The sequence below is a fragment of the Aquila chrysaetos genome, chromosome Z, assembly GCF_900496995.4.
Source record: "Aquila chrysaetos chrysaetos chromosome Z, bAquChr1.4, whole genome shotgun sequence".
Taxonomy (NCBI): Eukaryota; Metazoa; Chordata; class Aves; order Accipitriformes; family Accipitridae; genus Aquila; species Aquila chrysaetos.
In genome coordinates this window covers 67437446-67462896 of record NC_044030.1, presented here as the reverse complement: position 1 = coordinate 67462896, position 25451 = coordinate 67437446, and the positions used below count along the sequence as shown (strand labels likewise).

General features: G+C 40.0%; 1 protein-coding gene across 14 annotated transcripts in view; it reads left to right on the top strand.

Moving 5' to 3' along the window:
- Positions 1–10673: 10673 nt before the first annotated feature.
- Positions 10674–25451, top strand: part of GPBP1 (GC-rich promoter binding protein 1) — a 47644-nt gene continuing 32866 nt past the window's right edge. Inside the window, exons 1-3 of one of the 14 annotated variants that reach the window (XM_041120799.1) lie at positions 10674–10740; positions 11688–12746; positions 13552–13619. In XM_041120799.1, the coding sequence (XP_040976733.1) occupies positions 12629–12746; positions 13552–13619 (186 nt within the window). In that variant the 5' untranslated portion in view covers positions 10674–10740; positions 11688–12628. Of the gene's footprint in view, positions 10749–11059; positions 11317–11429; positions 12747–13551; positions 13620–14137; positions 14672–15666; positions 16298–16450; positions 16559–19634; positions 19654–25451 lie in introns of those variants that run through there. The other 13 variants (XM_041120801.1, XM_041120800.1, XM_041120802.1 and 10 more) reach the window with 13 other exon arrangements.

Genomic DNA, 25451 nt, shown 5'->3' with positions numbered 1-25451 from the left:
CAGGAAGAACTTCCAAATCAGGAAAGTACATATTTGCTACTATACGCATTTTCTTAACAGGAATTGTCCCCAATTGGATGCAAGCAGCTATTTCCTAACTTCCAAAGTAGTTTACTCACAGTCTTTCAACTGTTCAACATGATTAAGTTTTTCAATTGTATGTAATTTTACAGAAAAATCTTCCGTTGTTAATTTGCCACTTAAAATCTCTTATCAGATTTAGAACTGATGGTTGGTTTTTTTTATTATAATTCAGACCACTTTGATAAAATAGTATGAACTCATACCTCTACCACAGCAGGTCATGAGGTGTGTTCCAGAGCTGTCATATAAGTTACAGCAAGAATTCTGGAAAAAACCTAGGGCTTGGTGTTGTGAGCAGGGGGCTACAAGACAAGAAAAAAAAAAAGTAAAACTTAACAGGATCTAGAGCATAACAGTGGAAAAACAAGCATTTTTTTTTCCCCTGTCTTTCCCTGAGATTCAGTTCGGCACTTGGAAATTGCAGCTATACAGAAAAGTTTACAAATGTTCTCAGATTCCAATAGCTACAAAAGATGGTGAAAATCTGGATCCCGAAGGTTTGAAAAGAGCTGCTGTAATCTTGTATCTGCGTGGGGACTGGATTTAGATGGCAATACCTATAAGTGCAATTATGTTCCATGCTGTTACAACATGTTTTACCTCCCAGTGGTTTTCACTGAGTACAGATCAAGATAAAGAGTGAGGATGGCAAAGTTACTGGTGTAAGCTTGTTTGAAGGGGGTGGAAAGGAGCAAGGATGTGATTGTACCACCTCTTTCTCAGTTAGCATTTTTCTCCAGAAACAGGGGTGAGAGTGTGGGTATGCTCCTGAAGTGTAGCTTGGAAACCGAACTACCTTGTGCTTTTGTGGAGTCTGGTATGGCATTGGTATGGAGCTTCCACCAGGGCCCAGTGCTTTCACACGTGGGCTTCTGCTCTCTGCCTCACCTCCCTGAGCAGAAAGGCAATGTGAGATTGCTCTTTCCATTTTACAGGGACTCAGAATTAGAGATAGCTGAACAAAATATGTGTATGCATACATACAATGAATCAAATAGTTACATCAATGCAAATGCAGTTTTCCATAGCTGCTGGACATAAAAGACCATGGGGAGTTCTGTATTTCAGGGTGTCTTTTCTCTTGAATTGGAATCAAGAAGATGGGACAAAAGTCTGCCTAAACTGTTCTTTCTGAAGTAATGGGGGAGGACACATTTTGTGTCCATATTTTGACTATATTTTATCATCTAAGTTATTCTCAGATAAAAAAAAAGGAAAAAATATTTTGAATTATTTTTTTTGTTTCAATTGATTGAAACAGTCAAAAAATTGAAAGAACGAAAATGAATTAGAAGAGAAGAATCCAGTCATCTTAAAAAAACCCAAACCAAACAAACAAACCCCCAAAACCAGTAATGCAATGAAGCTGAACAGTTATAGGTGAGGAGTTGTAAGATAAGGAGTGCAGAAGCTCTAGAAGAAAATCTCTTGATCGCTACCATTTTTTTCTCCTTTACTCTTTAAGAATGATAAAATTAAGTCTTACTTTCTGCACTCGTAGTTGTATGCTATCCTATCATGGATACATCCAACAGATATATGGTGATCAGAGAATACCATAACCATGTTCGAAGTCTTGATCTGTATCTGGGTGGTGTGAATGTTTACAATATTTTTTCACTTCAGTCCATACTCTTCTAGCAAACCTGTTGCCCAAAGCCCTAGAATAATGGCCTCAAATAGCCTTTTCTGCAGGCGTAATGACAAAAAGTAAAGCCTGCTTATTCAGGAAATGGAGCTGGTCTTAGACCCTTTTGCTGTATCTCTACTAGTAAAATAAATATGCTCAGGGATATTTCCTAGACATTAAAACCACCAAAAAGCATGGAACTACACACACCTCTGCTAGCAAAAGCTCTGCTTCCTTCAGAGACTGCCTGTTGCAGATGGACTGTTGAACACAACGACTCCTGCAGGGTACTGAAGAAGCAGGCTTGTGGGAGCAGGGCACAAAGCATGCATGGACCATCCTAACAGTTTGATGTTATGGATGACTATGTGCCAGTGCTATTTAACTTACTGGGAAAGATAGAATTGTAAAGGTAAAATTGTAAAAATACAAGTCGCAATCTCCAACAAATCTCTGAGCTTCGAGGTGGGGGGACAGAAGGAACCCCATATACATATTAGGCACATCACTTACTACATTGCTTGTTGTGCAGATACCATGGTTCTGAGGATCGGTTTTGCAATAGAGGATGAATACGCGAAGAAAGTTTTTAAATCCCCTTTGTGTCTGTCTCCCAATGCTTTAATTTTCATGAGTGCAAGTAACACAGCTTTCTGCAGTACTAACTGGACTCCCGTATAATGTAAGGAAGTTTGACTTTTTAAAATAGCCTTGCTTGCTTACCTCTCATGCCAAATTTTCAAAGGGAATAGTTTGCCTTAGCTCCTTCCCAAGCTTTTAGTATTCTGCTATTTTTATAAAAATGAAAGTTAAATTTCTCCCTAAAGAACATGGATAAAAAGTTTTAAGTTATTTACTTTTCATAGTAATAATAATAAAGAATTAATTGTAGTAATAGGCAGAAGAGCTTATTTTTGGTGAAGCTTACCAACAGCCAGCAGATTTACAGCAAGGAGATGTTTTACCTGTTACAGATGCATGTGCATATAATGGCAGCACTGGTAATTACATAAGAGATGGTGTAATGTGAGCATAACAAATATTTTTATTTAGGGGAATTTTTTTAATGGTTTCTTTTTTGTAAATTTAACAATTTCATCTGTGTATAATTATAACTAGTTGTAAACAAAAGGTTAGTAATTGTAGCAGGAACTTAGGCAGCCTGACTCTCCTGGCCAAGTCACTCCCTCAGTTCCCCTCTACCAGGAGAAGGAGCTTTTCAGTGAGCATTTCCTTCTGAATCATTCTTAAATGGAACGACACTTTTTGTTTGGGTTTATTTGTCATTCAGTTTAAAGCACCAAGGGGTTTCTAGCTAGCTGGTATCTTGGTCAGTTTGCCCTCTGGCCTCTTTTACATGTTGCTTGCATAGCCTGTATTGAGTTTCTCCCTCTTTCTAGACTCCAGAGTCTTATCCATCTGTTCCAAGCACCTGTAATGCACCCTCTCACTTCCCAGGTGGCATCTCCTTGCCTGTTCCTTAGCAGGGACTCACCCCCACGAAGCTCCTGCCCACAGCAGCTCCCTCAGGCATTTCAGAGGTGGTCTAGGGAAGGCTTGTTATCAGGGACCTACCTTAGGCTGTACCCTACAACCCTCCTGGTTTTACCACTGAAGGGATGGGATAATCCTGGTGTGAAAGGGATGAGCCCCATGTTCCCTCGAGGGCCCAGCTTTCCTGGGAAGGGCTTCTGGCTTAGAGAAAGTGGCTTTCTGATTGTCTTCATACTGAAATGTGACTTCACTTGCAATGTAAATGAAAACAACTGTTGGTCAGCTACATATAGAAAAACAGATGACCACATACGTCCCCTGTATGCCTTGCCTGCACTGTTGGGCAAGGAGGAGTGTAGGAGTTCTTAATGAAAGGGTAGGCATGTGATTAAATTGTAAACAATTAAGAATATGATGAGAAACAATTTCTCCTAAGTATAGTATTAAACCTCACTAGTTTGCATTTTATAGCATCTGCAGAAATGTCACATTGTATGAAGAAAAAAGCCATCATGCTTTTTGGTGTCTCAAAATATTTTATATGCATACACAATAGCCACCATAATTTGAAAAATATTTACAGGAAACTTGCTTTTACTTAGTAAGGAAATGCTATTAGCCATACTGGCAAAGTTAGTATAGTGTAATAGGGTATCATTGCTTTGGAAGGACTGAGAAGGAGTATTTCCTAAACAGGAAGCCATGTACTTGTGTTTTGAGGGTGTTTTGCCTATTTCTTTTGAGCCAATTTATTATAATTAGCAAGCTTACAGAAAGTATCATCATTGTCTTTTTAAAAGTTCACAAAGATACACAAGTGTTTATATTCTGCAAATGTGAAAACTAAGGCACAGAAAAGATTTTTTTAAAAAAAAAAAAACCTCAATCAAAGCCTAATGCAGGATCTCTGGCAGAAGTGAAAATCAAAACAAGACAATGCTGATTTGAAGCTATTGCACCACCTTCATGAAATTTGTATTTCAGGGGTTTCAAATTTAGAGTTATTTTCCACTTATTTACAAATATCAAGAGTTTCTAATAGCAACATACAAAAATGTCACAATGTAAGAGTGTAAGTATCCCTTATGTTGGGTGGGTGTCCAGTAGGAGAGAACTGTATCTCTAAATTTTCAATTCTGAACGAACAAAAGAGAGCATCTAAAATTTGTTCGGAGGGATCTGTAAAACAGCATAATGCAGCTCCAGGAAGATAAGTCTAAGAAAAAATTTCATTTGCTTTTGACCCTATTCACAGCCCTTCATACTACTAATTTCCTTGTGTCGCTTTTTTTGGTGTTTTTTGTTTGTTTGTTGTTTTGGTTTCGTTTTTGGGTGCAAGGTTTCAGATGACAGAGCCATACAACAGATAGTAGAAACCTGTGCTGCCTGGTTTTGTCTGTGAAGGGAAAAATAGAGAAAGAGGATCAGCTGAGAATGAGGCAGATATCCCTCTTTAGCCTTTTGCATTTAATGTTCTTAGGATACTTAAGATTTGCTGGGGCATTTCAGCCTGGTTTAAAGGTGGAAGAAACATTCTGCTAGTCAGAAAGCTGGTTTTAGTCTTTCTTGAAAATACTTGTAAGTGAATCTTGTTTTTGTCATGTGATGCTTCCCCCCCCCCCCCCAAGGCTGATTGCTAATCAAGGTAAGGAACTGCAACAGCTGAGCCCATTCTATCAATCTTGATAATAGTTCTTTTGGGGGATCATGCCACAAAACTAAGGAGATCTTTTAACTGTGAGTTATACCCCACGATGTTTAGTATATATGACAAAATCTAGGCTTCCAGTGGTTCTAGCAAACAGATCTAAAAAAGTGGTATAAATTTGTGTCTTTTTGGGGGGGATATGGGACAGGACAGATTATTCTATTAATTAGGTCAGTTAATATAGTTGGGAAGACACTGACAGACTTTTGTACATCCAATTCCTTCAGCAAGTCTGTCTGTGTAGAGAAACAACAGATCTCTGGGTCCAGTTTCCTAAGGTAAGCCCCTGTAGTAACTACACACACTCTTAAAAAACATGGTAATGTATACATTGATGGTAGGCAAAACTGGCAGAAAAACCTTACAAAAATTGTTGTCTTCACTTTACTTGGATGTGAAAAGTTTCTAAATTAATCTAGTCATTAAAACTGGGGGAAATAAGATGTCAAGTTGGTGTCAATACAGATTTTTTTTTTTTAAAGAAAAAGGATAAAGCAAATAGATTTGTCTATGAAATGAACCTGCATTGAAATGAGATCTGCTCATATTTAAGTATGTGCAAGATCCTATCATCATGCTGGTCATCTGATCTCCTTACTTCAAAATTAACATGCTGTAAGTTCACAAGTTAGCTAGTTTCATTTTAGGGAAGATACAGGAATTTCATTTTAGAGAGAAAAGGGTAGGGTAAATACAAACATCTTATGAAAAATTAGTCACTTGATACTGTATGTTCTGTTTGTAATTCCTTCAACTTGTTCCTTTTCATCTGAACTCTTTCTTGTTATTCATAGTTATTATTTTGAGTTCTTTCTGAAATGTAGAACAGTGGTTATTTGCTTGCTGTTTTTTCACTTTCCTTGCATGGGTGGAAGGTGGGCAGAAGGGTGGAACAGGGCAGAAGTTGAGTACCTTTAGGATTTACTTGCTTATTATTTTAGAGAAGGTGTATAATGTGACTTTTTCCTTCAACAGAGTAGATATCATGTAGATAACATTCATCTGGGACATATCTGAAGAACAGTTGTACCCTTCTAGACCCAGTTCATTAGCTGGTTAACTTACATGAAAGGAATACTACTTAATGGAGATAAACCATTAAAATAGTTTCAAATAACCCTTGTTTTAATACTGCCCAACATTTCTGAAATGCATTCTTGGAGATGGATGCTTTTATTGTTAGAAGGATAAAAGCTACTAGTCAGGCTGTTTTCAATTACAATATAGGTGAAAAACTAGATAGGGAGAAGGTGCTCTTTCAAAAGTTTGATTCTTAATGATCTTTTTACCTCCAATTAGTATAAACAAAAGAATGGCCTCTGAGTTCTTATCCTGGCTTTTCACTAGTGTCACTAAGATGTTGACTCTTTCAGGTAGAAGCAGCCATTATCTTGAGAGAGAGAAAATGGTCAATTACTTTCAATAATAGAGGTCAAATTTATAATTGTGTCATTCAAAATTAATACCTAGGTATTGCTTCAAAATATGAACTGTTACCTACAGCTTTATTGAAGTCTTTGCCCAGAATGCTGCTCTTTGACGCTGCTCATCAAAGTCAGTGGTAACTTTAATATTAAAGTTCTTCAGAAAAGAATGACTCAACAAGCACTTATGTTTTAATTTTCAGACCTGTTTGGTACTTGCTAATTGTATTAAAGTGCCTTGGACATGGAGATGCTCAGAACTCTTGAAAAATTGAATAACTAGAGATTATACATCCTATGATGCAAATAATAACGGTCAATTCTTTAATACAGTCAAATCACATTATCTTACTTGTATAGGTAGACCCACTGAAATCCTGAAGCAATTGGAAAAGTCATTTTACCTTCCTTTCGTGGAAGGGATAATACATATAAATAGACAAGCCCAGATACTTTATACCAGTGTTCATCGTGTTACTGCAAATTGTAATGACTAGATGCTGCTATGCACTTTTGTATAATGCTTCCATTCTGTTAATTTTGTTACTTAAAATGTTTCATATTGTGAACATGAAGCTGAAAGATATTTAAAACTCTGCAATAAGGAGTGTTTATTAGAACTGTGTTTGGGATCTGATTGTACAAATACTCCTCTGCTGAGAAGAACATACATTAGAGTTGGGTTTTTATTATTAATGTTAGGTGGATGTTTTCTTTCTAGTTTTTAAATATTGGGCTCATTGCATTAGAAGCTTTCTGGATCAAATCTGTATTAATCAGATTTTAAACCTGTTTGAAGAAAATTTTGATTTTGGCCTTCTGCCTGATTCTTTGGTTCAAATTGATTGTATACTGGGCACACTGGGTTTTTACTACAAGGTCAAGTGTTTTGTACATCTTCATGGAGTGACACAAAAATTGAGTTCTGAGACTTGTATTTAAATAGGGATAGTTAGTATTTGGTGGGAGTTAAAATGTTTCTTGATTAATTTCTTACACCTCAGCATTTCCCACACATTTTTGTTTCATTGTATTTCTTCAATGTTTTCATATACTGATGTAGGCAGTCCCTGAATATGGCCTGAGCTATCTTTCTCTTCGGTCATCTTGCAGTCTGCAGTCTGATCTACACCAAACAGAACCTTAAATTACATATAGTATTCAGAATACTAAATTTGGATTAAAGTGCTAAATGTGTTTTTTCTTCTCTTTTCATCAAACTACCCAGAGGTACCTCAGTCATTCCAAACCAGTAATTCTTAGCTTGTTCTTAAGTCTCAACTGTTGTCTAAATTCCACATGAGCTATCCTTTGTTTATATCATGGTTCATTGAAAAGACTTTAAAAAACATGTGTGGGCATCTGTGGCAAAAATCTTGGCCTACTTCTCTGAGCTTGCTTAACAAAAGAGAATGGTTCATATGGATATATCCTCCCCCCCGCCATATTAATTTCCAGTGTAGATGTTGCCATAACCTCCTATAGCAGTTTTCCAAAACAGACCTGTTCTGCTCAGCCCAACTAGTTTCAGAAGCTGTTTCTCTTAAATATCAATTGCTTTAATGCCCTCACTCTCTTCTGTGCTCTATGTACTTCTGAAGATCCAGGTACAGTTTGGGTTCAGAAGATCAAATAACAAGTTTTACAACCAAAAAAAATGCTATAAATACTGCTTCGCAGATTTGCCATTCTGACAATCTTCTGTCTTTCCTCTTGCTCTTCATGACAGACAATGACTATTTTTATCCAGGGTTTCTTCATCAGTAATGGAATATGTATGGTTTTATCAGTGTAGTTTAATTCTTCTCCACATAGGCAAATCAACCTGTATTAGCAGAAACATTGTTTTGTTGTATAAACTCTGTGTATACCAGGAGAACCAGCTGGTATAGTTAGGCTATGCATGGCAGGAACCTCTTCACAAACCAAATTCATATGCCAGTAGGCTTGCAAATTAATTCCTTTAAACTAAGGAATGCACGCTAATAATGTCCTGTTGACTTTGCTGGAACTGCTTGAATGCTTGTGACGTGTAAACTCAAGTGTGTTAAAAGAGGAGAGCTCTTGGTTTGAATCCAGTGTGAGGTTTGCCACTGACCTCAGTTAAGGACATCACTTCAGCTGTTTGTTGGGTCAAAACCTTGCTTTTCATGAAGTGGAAATGGCATTAAACCTTCTTTTATGGAACAATTAGAGATATAAATGAAACCCATTTCCCATTACTACTTTAAAGTAATTTCCCCAATGACTATCACAGCTTTTCCTGTGGTTACTAAAATTGATGTGGTTATTGTCACCGGAAGGAAATAGGACTGTGTACGAAGCAACACAAAGAGAAACCTATTAGGAGGACTGATACAGATAAATTTACAATCTCCTGCTACTTATTGTGTTTCTCTTTTGATACCCATTGTATGTAATGCATTGCAAAGCCAGAAGATGCTCAGAATAGCTGTGCAGTGTGGAGGCTTTAGCTGTAACTTGCTCAAATGAATTGAAAGGTCATTTCAGATCATTAATATAGCCTTAAGTGTCTGTTGTCAAGGTGGCCTGGAGATGATTAATTGACTCTGTACACTTTGTTTTTGTACTGCTTTGGGTTTACCTCTTGTCTTGTTTTCCTAGGTACTGTTACCCATCATATTTTAGGATTGTATATGTTGCTTTGGGACTTGTATGTGAACCCTCTGGTCAGAGCTTTCTTGGTATGACATGTGTCTGAATCACGCAGCATAGTGAGTCCTGAGATGTTTTAGGTGACTTTTCCTGACGGAACAAACCCATTAGCTTCTAGCTGCTACCGCAGCATATGTCTGATGCAGGTTAAATTGATCAGTATGTAGGTTAGAAATTCGTATTCTGAAAACAATTTTAATAATGGAACTTGAGAGTGTGGGCAGTTTCGGTACTACGGTCCTAGTGACCACATGTAGACGCATCAGACTTGGCTCCTTGGCCGGCGCTGTGGTTCACAGTCGGGCCAGGTGGCAGAGCATGGCCCTGCCTTTCCTGTTTGTGGCTTCAGGCTTGGCAACGGACTCTGAAAATAGCAGTGGGGCTGGGGGTATGGTCCGTCACCCTGCCTGGGAAGCCTGACTTCTGCAGCGCAGGTCAAGGTGAATAACAGGACAAACAGTTTCACAGGTGAGGTGGAGAAAGGAGATTGCAGTGCGGTCAAGGTTGTGATGGGAACCCAGAAAAAAACGCACCGTTGCTGTTAGAAAGTGGAATTGGGGTTGGCTACTCAGAGTTGAGTTGAAGGTAGATGTGACCATAGCAGTTTCAGAGCTTCTGTCAGGTTTTAAAAGATGAATTTCTCATGTATTTTTCTGCTTTCTATGTTTCTCAGTTGTTGACTTTGGGTACTTTTGCCAGTAATTGTGGCTTGCTAGTAATTTTATCAAATGATGAAAATGGGTCATTTTGACAGCATATAGATGCCTGCAAAAATGCATTTTAAAATCCTACTGTTTGTCAGGGCTTTGAGACGTTTTTGTGAAAAATCAGTGCATAATTTCAGCTCCTACAATAATTTAAATCTCGTAGTGGAAACGGCCGTGGAAGGAAAATCCAGACTCAAACGCAGGCTCCAAAACCACGGGCTAGTGAATGCGTTAATCCAGACATTTGCTTCCCAGGCTGTAGAAACCCGTCACGCCCCTTCCGAAAAAGGCACGCGCCGAACGACGGCGTGGTCGTTGAGCGTACTCCCACCCGTTTGCTTGTAAACCGAAGCCGTTGCTCTCGGCTCAGTGAGGACGCCGATGTCGCGGTCGTCCGCTGCGGCGGCCCTCGTGGGCTCTTTCGCTCGCCGCCGGCCCCGCCGGCGCCGCGATCTAACCCCGCCGCCCGGGCGCGCCCTGCTCGGCTCCGCGGCCCAGCTCCGCCGGCAGCGGTGGGGACCCGCGCTGCCGGGCGCCCGCTGCACCCCCGCCTCGCCGCGGGGGCGGCGGGGCTCTCCCCGGCACCGACCGCCCCGGCCCACGGGCGAGGCGCAGCGCACCTTCCGCCGGGGCCCCGCGGCGCCCGGCCTGAGCCCGCGTCGCGGTTTCGGTGACCCGTTCGGGCACCTCGGCGTGGCACCGCCGGTGCCGGTAGGGGTGGCGCCGCGCGGGCGGCGGGGCTGCGCCGCTGCGCGGTTAATTACGGCGGCGCCGGGGACTCCCGCGGGCGGGGCGCGCGCTGGGGATTCCCCCGCCGCCCCGCGCGGAACGTTCGGGATTGTTCCGTGACGTCACGGCAGGGGGGCTCCCGCCGGCGGGGCGGGGTCGCACCCTCGGCGGCGGCCGGGAAGCCCCGCCCCGGGCTCCCGCGGGGTCGCGATGGGGGCTCTCGCGAGACTTGTGCGCGCAGAGCATTGCGGCTCAGAGCGGCGCCATTTTGGGAGCGAGGCGAGCGGGGTGTGTGTGTGTGTGTATGTGTGTGTGTGTGTGTCTGTGTGTGCGCGCGTGTGCGTGCGCGCGCGCGGGAGGTGTGCGCGTGCGGCGCTCTCGCGCCCGTGGCCCCCGCGGCTCTCGGGGGGGGGGGGGGGGGCCGCGGCCGGGCCCGGGGCACCCCCTCCCCGCCCCCCCCCCCCCCCACAGGGGCGGTCTGGCGGCGGCGGCGGGCCAGCGGCGCGGAGGGGCCGGGGCGGGCACTGGCGTGCGGGGCGCCGGGCCGCCCCGTTCCCTCCCCCGCCGCGCGGCCAGGCCCGCCCCCGGGGAGGGCAGGGGGAGCCGCCCCCGGGCCGGCGGGGGCGGCGCGGCCCCCCGGGAAGGCAGGGCGAGCGCCCAGCGCGGGCCGGCGGAGCCCTTCCTGGTGCCCGCCGCGGCGCCGCAACAAAAGGCCGGTCGTGGCCGGGGAGCTGGGGGGGGGTCTGCCCGCGCACTTGGCGGGCGCGGAGCGGCGAGGCGAGGCTTCCCCCGGGGCGGGCTGGGGCTTCCCCCGGCGGCTCCCGCCGGCTCCTTCTGCGCTTCCGCTCGGTGTCCCCGGCCCAGGTCAGCGCCTCCCTCCCGGGTGCTCTCTGCAGACCTGTTCGTCCTCTCCAATAAAATGAGAAATGCCCCTTTCTGCGCCCCCCCCCCCCGCCTTTTTTTTTTCTTCTTTTTTTTTTTTTTTTTTTTTTTTTTCCCCTCCTCTCGGGGATGAGACGCAGGAGAACGTTTTCGCTATAGGCTGCGTTCTCCGAAAAACGCGCCTGCTGCTTTCTCCGGGATGTGAGCGGAGGTTTAGCCGAGGGTTCTGTACTCGCGTTCGGTTCCCTGGTTGCATGTGTGTTTGCTTTTTAAGACTCAGGTTTATGTGTTTGTCTAACGCCAGTTCGGATTTCGAAAGGGAAGACTGATTGTTCTGGTTCTTTTTACCGTAGGCAGTTTGGATTACAGAGGGAGAGAATCCTGGATGTTTGCAGCCTTTTGCTTCAGCTGGTAGGGAGGAAAAAAGGTGGAAACCGACCTGCAGCAGTTGCTTCTTGTGGAAGGGGAGAAATACCGGACACGGTTCTGGGATTATTTGTCCAAGTGCTTCGTCCTGAAAAGCCTTCTGAAACAATCAGTAGGCATCTGAGAAGTGAATGGGAAGTTCGAAGTCGCAAGCTTTTTCTTTCTAGCAGTGCCGAGCACCTCACCCTTGGACGCTTTTGTCCACATGGCATGGATACATGGCTAAACTTACCAAGTTCTGAATACTTCAGCTGCCAAAATAAAGTGCTTTCTTACTTTTAGATACTTCTTTCTTCTAGGCAACATTCCGTCTGAGTCATAGACATAACCAGTTTTGTCAACTGGCTCCAGGTTAAATGCAGCCTGAGTCACTGTGTAGACATTGCTGAAAAGTTTCATGGCAGGTATTTTTCCCCTTATCTTATTTTTTAGATTTTCTGACATAGCCTTCTGTCGTTTTGTAGTGAGACCTATTTTCTAAATGAAGAATCTAATAGCTGTTTGTTTATCATTTTTTCTTTTATGTTTTATTTAATATTTTTGTTGAAAAATGTTGTTGCCAATAAGCAGTATGGAGGTATCCAGATAGCTGTTGTTTACAAATGCCTCTGTTACCTGAAGCTAGGAAATGTTCCAGAGTTCAGATGTGAAATTTGGATTTTTGGCTTCACAGTTTGTGGTGTAAAAAGTGTATTTATTTCACCTGGAGCTGATGCTTCTTATAGTGATATGTCCGTGGAATAGAAAAGAGAAGAACTTGTCAGAGAAAAAAAAAGCTTTTTAAGACAGAGTTGGCAAATTTTGGAAGTAGCCCTGTGGAATCTGTAAGCAAGAAGGATCGGTAGCCGATTTCTGTGAGGTCAAATCTATGTCAAACAGCTACGAATGTAGTATCAACAAGAACTCTGGATATTATCTCAAGGAAAACAAACTGGAAATATATAAATCACACAGTACTAACACCTTGTGTGGTCCTCTTGGATTAGGTAAGTGGTGTATTGTTCATAAATCAATTTACAGTTGAATATACATTTTATCAGTAGAGTGGTTAAACCAGTAACATTTACTGCCTTGAGGTGGTTGTTTTTTGAGAATGTTGAAATGAGCTTGCAGAATCGAATTTTTACTTGCTGTTTTTAATAATTAATGGAATAATTCTTTAAGAATTTGAAGAATACATGTACAAGGAGAAATGTGTAGGTAGGAGTGTGACTTTCCTGGGAGTTTAAAAAATAGGTACATCTAGACTGAATCCTTTGGTAACTTAATCTTCACGTTAATATTGTAATCTCAACAATGAGCTGCTATAATTATTGAACAGGTCTGCTGGATGGCTTGCACATCTTAGTCTTTCCATTTGTTTTAGATGTTTTTGCAGCATGAAAGTACTTAAAATGTAGGGTGGTTTTTTTGTCTGTGTTTTTTTTTTTTTTTTTTTAATTTCCTTCCACTGTTCTTTGTCACTTATGGAAGCCAGATATTTTTTACCGAAAACTAGTTTACTGCCTGTGCAAACTAGCTTTTTAATGTGTTGTTATTTTAAGGTTGGCTTCAGAGTAATTTCCTATTCTGGAATGAGAATGAATGAGTCTGACTGGTTTACAAGTATGACATTACAAAAAACCTTCACCTTTTTGGAAGGATTTAAAACAAAGTTTAGAGGTGAACTAACTAATTTTGTGTGTTATTTTTAGATTTATTGCTGTCCCCTTTCTCCGATAATGGTTAAATGTTTCTGAAGAGAGATATAGTTTGTGTTGAAATTAATATGTTTACACTATGTTTTTGTAGATTTGCATTCAGCTGAATTGCTACTGCCTCAAAGAAAATTAAGATGGACAGAACAACTTAATTCAAAAGTCAGTGGTAATTTTACTTAAGTTCTCTCCCCCCCTACCCCACCTTGATTATTCATAAAGCTTTAAATAATTAAAGCATTATTGCGTAGACTGTAAACTGAGTGTCTGGTAAAGGTGACACATTTACTGTAGTAGCCACCTTTTTAAAAACATTTTCAGAGCTTCTGCAATACTGAAGTATTAGTAGTAGTGTGCTAACGAAAAAAAGAAATGTTTTTCTCTAAGGGCAATGCAAAGATGTTTGGCAAGGTGGCTTGTGTTAAAGCCTTGGAGAAAAAGTTAAGTTAAGCATGTGAAACTGTATCTAAAGATTACTACAGTGTTTTTTCCCCCTGTAACTTGTTATTTTGACCACAAATGAAAGACTTGCATCTAAATAAGTTTTTTAAATTCTCAGGCTCACTGAAGTAGTTCTATTCTGTGTGTTGTCTTGTCAGTATCTGAAAGTTGATCTCACTTGAGTATTTTGCTTTATTTGGATGGCCATGCTGTTTTGTTATTTTAACTTCTATTTCAGTTTTGTTGTTTTGAAAAAATGGAAGATGTGGAACATGAATAGGAGGCTGTTTCTGTAATCTCTTGTGGCTGTGGCTTGTGGGCTCTTCTACATAGAGTCTCAGTGTGGCTGGGGATTCACTGAATGAACTGAGCCACATGTGAAGGAACCAAACCAACAGAGAAGAATGATCTTCCTCATTCCTTTATTTGTATTAATCTGTGTTTTGTTTGAAAGCATTTGGTAAATGGAAAGAGTTCAGGCCATTTAATTTGATTTTTGTCTGTTGTATGGTCATAAACAATAGTAATACAAGTACTTCCTTCTTAACTTGTGGGAAAAGTGATGTGTCTCTTTTTTCAAGCTATTAACTTGCAGTGCTGTGAGATACTTTTACCTCTTGACAAGACGCTCTCGCGGAAATCAAGGAGCTGCATCCCCCACTTACTGTTTTGGGTGACATCTTTATCTGGACTCTTTCCCTTCTGGATGTTTTGAAGAGTTTGCTTTTTAACTTCATTACATTAATTCTGTCTTTACTTCTCTCTGTCTGCTGGTAGGATAATTCTTTTTCTTTTCACCCTGTTTGCACTTGGGAAGTGCAGTTGTTCTTACTTGCATGCAGATGTATTTGACAAGGATTCAGGCGTGTTTTCCAGCTGTGCCCTTGTACCCTAAGCAAAATTCATACTTGGGTGAGGCCCACTGGGGAGAAAATGTCTAGCATGCTGGTCCACTTTAATGCTTTCTTTAGGTTTTCATTTGTATAGTGCTGACAGTCTGTTAAGTGGTTTGCAGACAACTATGAAGATAAGGTCCTTGCCCCAAAGAGCTTGTACTTAAGGATTGATGTAACCATAGCTCTTGTACTGGAATAACTGTCAGCAGCTTGGCTTTTCTACGGATGAGTTTATTCGGGTAGAATCCTAAACTGGGTACATTTGTATTGAGAAATTGTCTTGAACGGTGTAGGCTGCTGTGCTGTGTGAAAAAACTGTTGGTGGAACCTTTTAAGAGTAAGCAGAGTTTAAACTTGCAGCAAAGCTTAAGTGGAATTACATCTGTAAAGTGATATAGGTAAATTGTGTAGATATTTAGCTTTGTTAGTACTTCACAAGTTAATGTACTTTATGCTCCTTTTCCCCCCCCCCTCCATTCTAATGAGATTCTTCTGTTTAAAATGTGTGGATAAAACAGTGTGACAGTCATAGTTCATTAATAATTTCTGGGGAAGTTGCTTTTATTTATTTTAGTACTAGGAGTAAATTCTGTCCTGCAAGGAGAACTATTTGCTGACCTTATTATAAACGAACTTGAATGAGACTTGGCATGCTTTCTGTTTTGGCTTTTGTTACTGTGTGTGTTTGAGCAGTAGTATTACACAGTAACTGATGGTAATACCCTATGTGGTGCTATCAACTCTTCCACAATCATCTCCTTTCATATTTTGGGTAAACAGGGAGACATCCGAAATACACAGAATTGTTTTTAGTGCTTTATATGTTCAGGATATGTCAAAACTGCTACCTTTTCCAACTGCTTTTCCTTTAGATCCTTGTGAAGACTCCAAAGTACAAGAGAATTCCTGGTGATTTTGTTACATAATGTATGCTGAACCGGGTGGTGATGTTATTGGGCTAACACTTCAGCTTTTGGACTTTGAACCTTGCAAAGGGCAGGAGGTTAGCATTTATCTAGCTTTCTGCTAAATAGTACTGCAAGTGTGTAGGGTTTCAAGCAGAAGGAACCTGGTTGTAGTTTACCTGCAAATATGAAGTTATTCTGTGTTATGTAATAGGTTTTTTTTGTTTTGTTTTGTTTTTTTTTTTTTTAATTTACATTTTGGTACAGTGCAAGAAGGAAAAACTTTTTTTGATAAAAATGATGATTAAGTTATTCGAAGCTCTCTCATTAACTTTGACTGTTTCTAAAACATTTCCTAAAAGATGTTTTTATTGTTGTGACATTAATACTTGATTCACAGAAGTGATATAAACCCTGTTGCTTGTGAACTGTATCTATATATAGAAAGAGGACTATACGATAAAGAGCAGTGGTTGGGATTTTTAGAACACCAGTGTACCCTCAAGTTTGCTGACATTATAGATCCTCATGCAAAACAAAGTGTGCTTTAGTTGATTAATCCTCACATAAGGAACTCAAGCTCTAAGTAGAAATGAAGGTGGGTTTTCGTTATTTTTTTTTTGTTTGTTTGTTTTGTTAAGTCACTCTAAAACTAGGTTTTAGGGCTGTGGCTGTACTAGAGAATGTGTTGGCTTTAAATGGTTAAAAAATTGACCGTTGCAGTTTGACTCCATACACTTCTCATACCTAGGCATGTCATAAGACTTTTGGAAGATTTGGCAGAGGACCTCACTCCTTCCTCAGTGTTCTGCAGGAAGCCTTAGTTGTCATACTTCTTCTTAAAAGATGAGGCAAGAAGGTAAATTAAAAAAAAGTATGGGTATTTTCTTCTATTATTCCTTGTTGTCCAGTGCTAGAATACTCATCAGAACAGTTCTGTATTGGATGGTGGGGACACCGAGACAAAACCAGGAGATTTTACCCCGCTCTGCACTAGCACAGTTCAGAAAGAAGAGGCTTCAGCTGAATTGTTCAGAACATGTTAATGTCTGTTGAACCAGTGGGATAGAAGACCTTTAAAGGTTCAGCTCCCTTTTCTTTTATTGGAGGTGTGAGTCTTTGCCAATAAATTTTAGAAGACCAAAGAACTTGAGAGAATTACCATACCCAAAGTTAACATTGTTTGTAAATTACATGTCTGTAAAACCTCTTCTACATTGAAATGTAGTGGGAGGAACACATGCACACTTTCCCTTCAAAATGTTAAGAGGTTGGTTGTAGAGATTTAAGCTTATTCTGTTATTGTGGCTGTGCATTTACATGGAGAGAAAAGAAAGGAAATAAATAGTCTTCAGTTCAAGTAGTTGTCATGCTTTTGTAGCAATTTGTGATCAGTAGAAATGCTACCATTTTCAAAAACACCATAAAGCTTGTGTTAGAGTTTGAATATTATTTTCTGTTTTACTAACATGCAAATTTTGGCCAGCAAAATAACTTGAAATTAGATTATTTTACTCTGTTCAAACTAAATGAATCACAGAGTAAGGAAGATCTCTAATAAGCTGTGTCTTTAAAAGGTGAATGAAAATTGAGATATATAGGGTTTAAACAAAAGTGTTTAAAGCTTGCACTTGTCAACTTCAAATTAGTGCTATTCTTGACTAGAGATAACAAGGAAGGATCTGTTATCACAATAAATTTTTTTGTTTAAAAGACAGTGTGTCTTGTGGTAGAATGAAAAACTTTTGGAGTGGATTATTTGAAAGGCCTGCTTAGTTTGAGAAAAATCCTGAATGTTTCTGTTTATGAAGAGGAGAGACGCTGTAGTCTTATGGCTGGGACTTGTATATCTAGTTTCTTTTCCTAATTCAGGCAAAACTTTTTAATTTTTCTATGGCTGATGCTAAATAGGTGAAATAAACATTTTAAGCTGGCCCAAGGTGGGAGACTTGAAGGGTCAATTTATTCTGTAGCTCATTTATTCCGGAGTTGCTCTGTTTTAGTTAGAATTTTGCTGGCTGATGATGCTTCTTCAGGGGGAAAAAAAAAAATAAAAATTACCTTGGCAAATAGCTTTCTCTTTTTGTTGTTATGAAATGCGCTACAGTTGGTGTTTGGCATATCTCTGATAGTAAACAATCATTTTTAATTCCCTCCTAGAAAATTGTGTGCTGCCTTTCACTTCTTATTAGATCGTCACTCTTTTCTAAGATGTCATACAGACTTGCTTATTGGACCCTTCTGAAATTCATATATATGCTTTGTTTGTCTTCCTGACTTAATAAGGATTTGATATACTTGCTGTAGCTCATTACCAAGGAAGCAAAGCAGCAGCAGTAGTAACAAACTTGAGACAATGAATAGTATATAACCTTTTATTTTTTCTACTGTTATAACAACACTATACTATACTTCAATTCTGATGGCTTACAACCTTCTTTTAGCCCATTTATAAATATTATACTAAAAATTATGGTGACAAGGTAAGGGTGGGTTTTCATACAAGTGTGTAGCTGAGGGGTGGAGTTAAGGTTCCCACATGTAGTTTGTGGTGTGCTGTACTTACGGTAATAGTAATCTGTGAGGTGTCAGCTAAAAGATCATAGGTATGTGCCACTTAGATATGCGTACATGCTCATCTTACACTTTCCTGAAAACTATGAATATGCATATATGCATGTGCTTTTAACATTTATTCTGTTCCTGGGTTTCTCTATGAAAATCAATAGGTTGAATTTCTAAACTGGTCTTCAGGGAGCATCAAGAAATCTGAATGCATACCTGCCTTCTAACTTTGGGAATTCATGGCTTGAAGCTTTCTTATTTTTTTTTTTTTCCTGTTAATAACTTTGCTACTCCACTCACAAGCTTCAAGTATTCCTGGCTGTTTGAGTTTATATTGCCTTTATTTTAATCATCTTCTGGCAGTCTCTGAAATACCCAGTGTCACGGAAACTGCTTCCTGTAAAATAACACAGGCTATTCACAGAGCACGAGAAGTATAGAAGCTGAAAATGCAGAACTGTTTTTCCTTGTTTCTAGCTTCTGGTGAGATGGGTTTAGCTGTCTTTTTTTTTTTTCCCCTAATTTTTAGCATTATTTTAAAATTTGTTTCTCCTATTAAATTTTGGTCAGCTCCATTTAAATTGGATGTATTTATTAATGGTAAACCCGTAAGATGCCAAATGCATAACAAACTTTTAGTAAACTAAATTTTTAGATTGTAGGTGGTTTGGCTATTTTACTGTTATGCTGACCAGCCTTTTCCTTATTATATTGATGTCACCATTTTTATCTGTTTCTTTGTGTTGGGACATTATGAAAAAGCAAAGCTGTTTTTATTTATTCTGGTAGTTCAGGCAAATAGTGTTACCAAATGTATCTTGCCAACAGTAATGAAACCTGTCTTAAATATTGAAGACAGCTTTCTGGGCTAGGGAGGTATTTTTGTTTTGTACACTTGAAGAGACCTCCCTGAAGTTGGATCTCCTCAACACCAGGGGGACTGTCTTTCCTCTGCCAGCTAAATACTTGTTAGACAAGTTAGACAACATGCCCTTAAAATTGGGTGGGGACTGTCTCTGATCTCATGTCCTTATCATCTTAAAGTTCTGCTGTGCTTTTTTCTCCTCCCTCCCTGGAGAAAGGATCAGGTTAGGGAACACTTAAATAAGATACACTTAAATCCATGGGCTTGACAGGGTGCTCCCATGAGTGCAGAGGGAGCTGGATGATGTCATTGCAAGGCCATTCCTTATTATCTTTGAGAGGTCTCACAGTTGTTGAGAGAGGCTTTTAAGTACTAGAAGAGAGCAAACGTCAATCCTGTCATCAAGAAAGGTAAGAAGGGAGGAGCCAGGGAGCTACAGGCTGCTCAGCCTCGCTTCAGTCCACGGGAAGGTGGTACAGCAACTAATCCTGGAAACCATTTCCAAACACTTGAAGGACAGGAAGGTGAGTGGGAGCCATCAGAATGGCTTTATGAAGGGGAAATCATGCTTAACCAAGCTAATAGGCCTCTACAACGAGGTGACTAGCCTGGTAGATGAACAGAGAGCAATGGATGGTGTTTATCTTGACTTCAGTAAGGCTTTTGATGTCATGGACGTCTTCCATGACATCCTCATAGAGAAGCTGACAAAGTATGTGTAGAGGAGAGAATGATGAGGTGTATCAAAACCTGGCTGAATGGCCAGGCCCAGCTGGTCAGGGTTGTGATCAGTGACACAAAGGCCATTTGGAGGAAGCCATTATTGTACCTCAGGGTTCAATACTGGAGCCTGTACTATTTAACATCTTCATTGAAGTCCTGGACAATGAGACAGAGTTTACCCTCAGCAAGTTTGCAGATGACACAAAATGGGGAGGAGTGGCTGATACACTAGATATTTGTGCTGCCACTCAGAGGAGCCTGGACAGGACGGAGAACTGGACAGAGGATCCTCGTGACGTGCAGCAAAGGGAAAATGCAAAGTCCTGCCTTTGGGGAGTTGTAGCTGCATATGCCAGTACATGCTGGGGGCTGACTAGCTGGTAAGCAGGACTGCAGGGAAGGACCTGGGGGTTCTGTTGGTCAGCATGCCAACCATGAGCCAGCAATGCATCCTCATAACAAATAAGGCCAACATCTCCCTGGGCTGCGTTAGGAAGAGTGTTCCCAACAGGTTGAGGGGAGCTTGTCTTTCTCCTCTACTCAGCCCTGGTGAGGCCACATGTGGAGCCCTGTATCCCATTATAGGCTCCCTGGTACAGGAAAGATATGGACTTAGTGGAGCGAGTTCAGCAGAGGACCACAAAGATGATTAAGGGATTGGAGCATCTTTCTTATAGGGAGAGGCTGATACTCTTTTTGATCTTCTAAGGAAGTGCAAGTTGGTTCTCAGTCTTTCAGAACATTCTCTGGATATTATAGTTTAATTTTCAGAAGATAATTTCCAGATTTAAAATTGGTAAGCTATCAAACTCATATTTTTCTCATGTAAAATACTGTGAAGGTGAAAACAGTGAGGGAGACTTTATCTTTGTTAATGCTACTGATGGGACTACAAACTGTTGGGACAAGTATACAGTATGCCCTTAGAAGAATGGTACAAGGTAGCAATGCTTCGTTACAAAGTGATGCTTAAAGTTCATAACCTTGTCTGTGATAAATTGAAGAGTTGTGTTGTTGAGACATTCCTCCTGTAATCTGCAATGGGTGTGGAACTGGGAAAATAAAAGGTAGAGTTACATGTTTTTACACTTGAGTCTTATGAGTTGCAAAATTGTTACAGTCTTTATAACTAAATATATTAAAGATGCGGTACTAAATGCATTTCCTCTAGTTAGAGCTATTTAAAGCAAATAATGAAAATAGTTTCAAAAAATCACAGAATGCATATTACCTTATAGGCCACAGCCCATTCAAGATTCTGTACTTTAATAATCAGGCTCATTTTTTCTTATTTGACTTGTTTATAGAAAACAAAACATGGAACTAAAATTCAGAATGCTTTGATTACATCTGCTTGCTCTGCTCTTTGCCCTTGCAATATCCCAAAAGATAATTTCTTTCCCACCCTATCCCTCTGCCTCCTTCCCCTGCCATCTGTGGGCTCTCTTGTCCACTTACACAGCCAGTGCGGAGATTCCCTTGAGAGGAATTCTCATGGGAATCACCTTTTCCAACTCCTGAAGAGTATTATGCACTTCCAGAGATACTGTCTGGCTATTTTTAGTGTTGTGTAAGTAGACAAATAGAGAGAGAGAGGATTTCTGATGCTGGAAAGATTTGATGAATGGAAGTGATGTCAGAAGAAATTCTGGATAAAGGATTGTCTTTATAAGGGAGCAGGAGTGATCACTTAAATTATTTTTTGTGTAACCAGTTTATTCCAGACCTCAGTAGCCTTTGTTTTCTTGATATGTTTAAGGCCAGGTTGAAGACATTTGTAAAGGAAATTACGGTCATTCCACTGTGTTAGCAGGAGCAGTGCAGGAGATATCATACAAATTTCTAATATATGAAAGAAGTGAGGTTAGATCATAAGTATTCCAGTGTTTGAGTTGGAGCTTTTTTTTTTTTTTTATTTTAAAGCTTTGTCAGGTCTAATTGTTTCAAGCATTTTATAGATGCCTGGCATGGAAAATAAAAATCTAGGTCTGTCTTCTCACCTTATCCTTTTGCTCCATAACTTTTGGCAGCATGACTGCTTCCTGGTTTGGTGTTGCAGCTAAGTGAGTTAATAAATGCACCCAATTCTGTCTGTAGTCACTCTACAGTTACTCTGTCTGTTATGAGTCTGGTATGCAACTGCACTGTATTTCCACTTTTGATGTGCTACACAGAGATACAAGCTGGACTAATAGATGCTTGCTAGGGTTCTGGACTATGCTTAGCCTGTAATGCTCTCATGCTTCACTAGTGATTAGAAACTACTGCCATGTATTGCCAGCCTGCCTGTTTGGTGAAATTGTTCTGGAGTGAAGGAGGGTGAAATCTGTAAGCTACACAGTTGTGGTGGCAGGAGTCCCTAATTTAGGACAAATGGTATGAGAGTGAGCAACCATCCCTTCCCTCCCTCTCCACCCCCCCATCCCCCACCCCCTTGGTGAACATGGGGCTAGGTGGGGAAGATTTTAAAATAAATTATTTTTAGTGCAAGAAATTATGCAAATTTTATTGAAATGCGAGAAACTGTGTTTGTTAAACCTGAGATGTATTCCAGAACACTGTTTTGGATAGTTTGTTCAGCTGGATCTCCTTGATCTATATATTTCATGCCCCTGTTTTATGTGCTAACTGCATGCGGGTTTTTAGCTTACAAACAAGCTTTGAAAACAAAACTTAAATGTTAGTCAATTTGGTGATTCTGTATTTTGTCCCAGCAATAGTGAACTAAAGCTTGCAGGTAATGTGAAAATTGTAATATAAGATAAAGCTTGAAGAAGCACTTTGCTAAAGTAGTCTGGAAGTAAGCTAATCCGAAAGTTCATGAATACAGGGTGTTTTCTGCTTTACCATATCGAATTCTATCTGTGTTATTGCAGAAAAAAAAAAAAGGATGTGATTTATACTTTGGTTGTAGTGTGTGGTCTTCATGCTTAAAAAGTTTGGTTTTTAAACACTATATTGATTTCAAGTAGCAAGGGAGAGAGGGGAAAAAACTTGCTGGGGAAACAGTGTTCTCATCAGTTACCACCTAAGATGGGGGAAAAAGTGGATTAATTATTACAGTGTTATCTTTGTGTACATGCATTGTGCTACACGTTAAACTTTTCAGTTACAATTATTAGTTTCTGACTTAGACCATAATAGAAATTGACAGGTTCAAGTATTTGTCTTAAGTCTTAAAGTTGTTCCAGAATCTTGTTCTTCTGATCTTCAGGACTCTGTGTCCAGCCTAAATCTACTATGGTTGGTATCTTCTTGTGATTCTTATGGTGTTTTGGATTAAGTCATCTCTCTTCTTGGTGGAATTTACTCCGTCAAATATCTATAAGCACTGTTTAAATACATCCTACATCCTCATTTTGTGAGGCAAAGCAAGCCAAGTAGTTTTCTTAAGACTTTTCTTGTGCCTGATCACCAAAATAGTTCATTATTACACCAAGTAAAATTTTAGAATTCTGTGCTGTTATTCTAAGTGTGATTTTACTTGTATCTTTTTCTGTGATTATTTAAGAAAGAAGAATGTAGTAGTGCAGGGATGTCATGGTTTAAACCCAGCCAGCAAGTAGGCAGCACACAGCTGCTCGCTCACTCCCCCCTCCCAGTAGTATGGGGAGGAAAATTGGGGAAAAAAGAAGTAAAACTCATGGATTGAGATAAGAACGATTTAATACTTAAAGTAAAATAAAATGGTATACTAACAATAATAATAATAGAAAATAATAATGATAATAATAATAATAATAATAATGAAAAAGGAATATAATAAATAAATAAACCCCAAGAAAAGACAAGTGATGCACAATGCAGTTGCCCGCCACCTGCTGACCGATGCCTGAGCAGTGATCCACACCTCCTGGCCAACTCGCCCCAATTCATATACTGAGAATGATGTTCTATGGTATGGAATATTCTTCTGGCTAGTTTGGGTCAGCTGTCCTGGCCATGCTCCCTCCCAGCTTCTTGTGTACCTGCGTGCTGGCAGAGCATGGGAAACTGAAAAATCCGTAACTTAGGATCAGTGCTACTTAGGAACAACTAAAACATCAGTGTGTTATCAACATTATTCTCACAGCAAATCCAAAACACACTGTTCAGTAGCACACTGAGCTGAGTAGTACTGAGCTCAGTAGTACTGAGCTGGTGCTCAGTAGCACCAGGTACTGAGAAGAAAATTAACTCTATCCCATCGGAAACCAGGGCAGGGGAAAATAGGCTATACTGTTTAATATTTGATTTCTTAATTTAATTTGGTAAGCACAAGCTAAACTAATGATAGTTGTTTGAGTTCAATTTTTGTTTTTTGGAGAGTTTTGGGAGTTGACTCTAGGTGTTTTTTCTTAGCCTTTTCACAGATGTCTTGACTCCTGATTCATGCACTGGCTTTCTGCTTCCCTTTTCTCAGCATGTTGTTTCTTTTTCTAAAACAAAGGTAATATATTAAATTTTCCTGAATGCTCTTCAGCTGACACAAATAAGTTTGTTTAAAAAGTAGTGTTTCCAGCTGCTTTAACAGTGGTGAAAAACATTTTCTGTCACAAAAGGACCTTATTGACTCAACTATAAAAAACACCATCCCAACTTTTTTTGGATGTTGGTTAAGCATACTTGGTGCAGTGTTCTTACTTCGGCTGCTAATGTGTCTCAGAGTGGATGACTGAGTTACGTTTATGACAAGTCTCTTCACTGTACATCACTTGGAACCAGCTGTTCATTATTCCTTGGCATTCACTGCCTTATTATTGAAGATCATACTTCACAAAACTATAGAATTAAATTTTATGTAATTGGGTATTGGAATAATTATTGCAAGTTACCTGAAACAAAATGCTTTACAGATTTCTCTCTGATCCCCCACAAGAAGTAACATTTAAGAACAGTTTTTTTTCTTTGCTGTAAACTATTCTACTATCCACAACACAGCAAAACATAAATTTTATCTAAATTTATGGGCTTTGGAAGACTTTCTGAAGTCACTACACAGTACTTGAATCAGACACTAGAGGCTATTGCTGAGATGAGAGTGAATATTTTGACCAGTCTGATTAAAGAAACTTAAATGCATTTGAGTGTTAATAGCATGAGTGAGGGTAGCAGTATTTCAGTATCTTTCTTACCTTTCTACATTTTGTAGAATTTAGAGCTGCAGAATTGTGCAGCTCTGCTTCAGTAATAGACAACCTGAGCCAAGTTAGCTTTTATGACACTTTGGTTAAAGAATGGCATATTTATTTTGAGTTTGTGCTGCTAGGGAATGGTGACTTAAACATCCAGTGATAAATTTTGGGCCTCCTCTTTTGTTACCGAGAGAGTTTCTGAAAGCAGTGGAATTGTGTTCGGATCTGTGGTATACCTCAGTAAGCTTACTTCTGATAGCTGTATTAATGCTGGGAGTACAACAGCTGTTTTATCAGTGTTAGTGAACAGCAGTTGATCTATTGTGTGATGTGTACCTAAGAGAAGGCTTGCTAGCAGACAAATGCGTTCTTCCTGTCTGTCCGTATAATTAAAGCAGTTTCTTGTAAATGCTTGTATGGGTGCATACTACTGATTTTCATTCTATTCAAATACTTTAATTTTTTTTTTGTTTGTTTCATTTTTT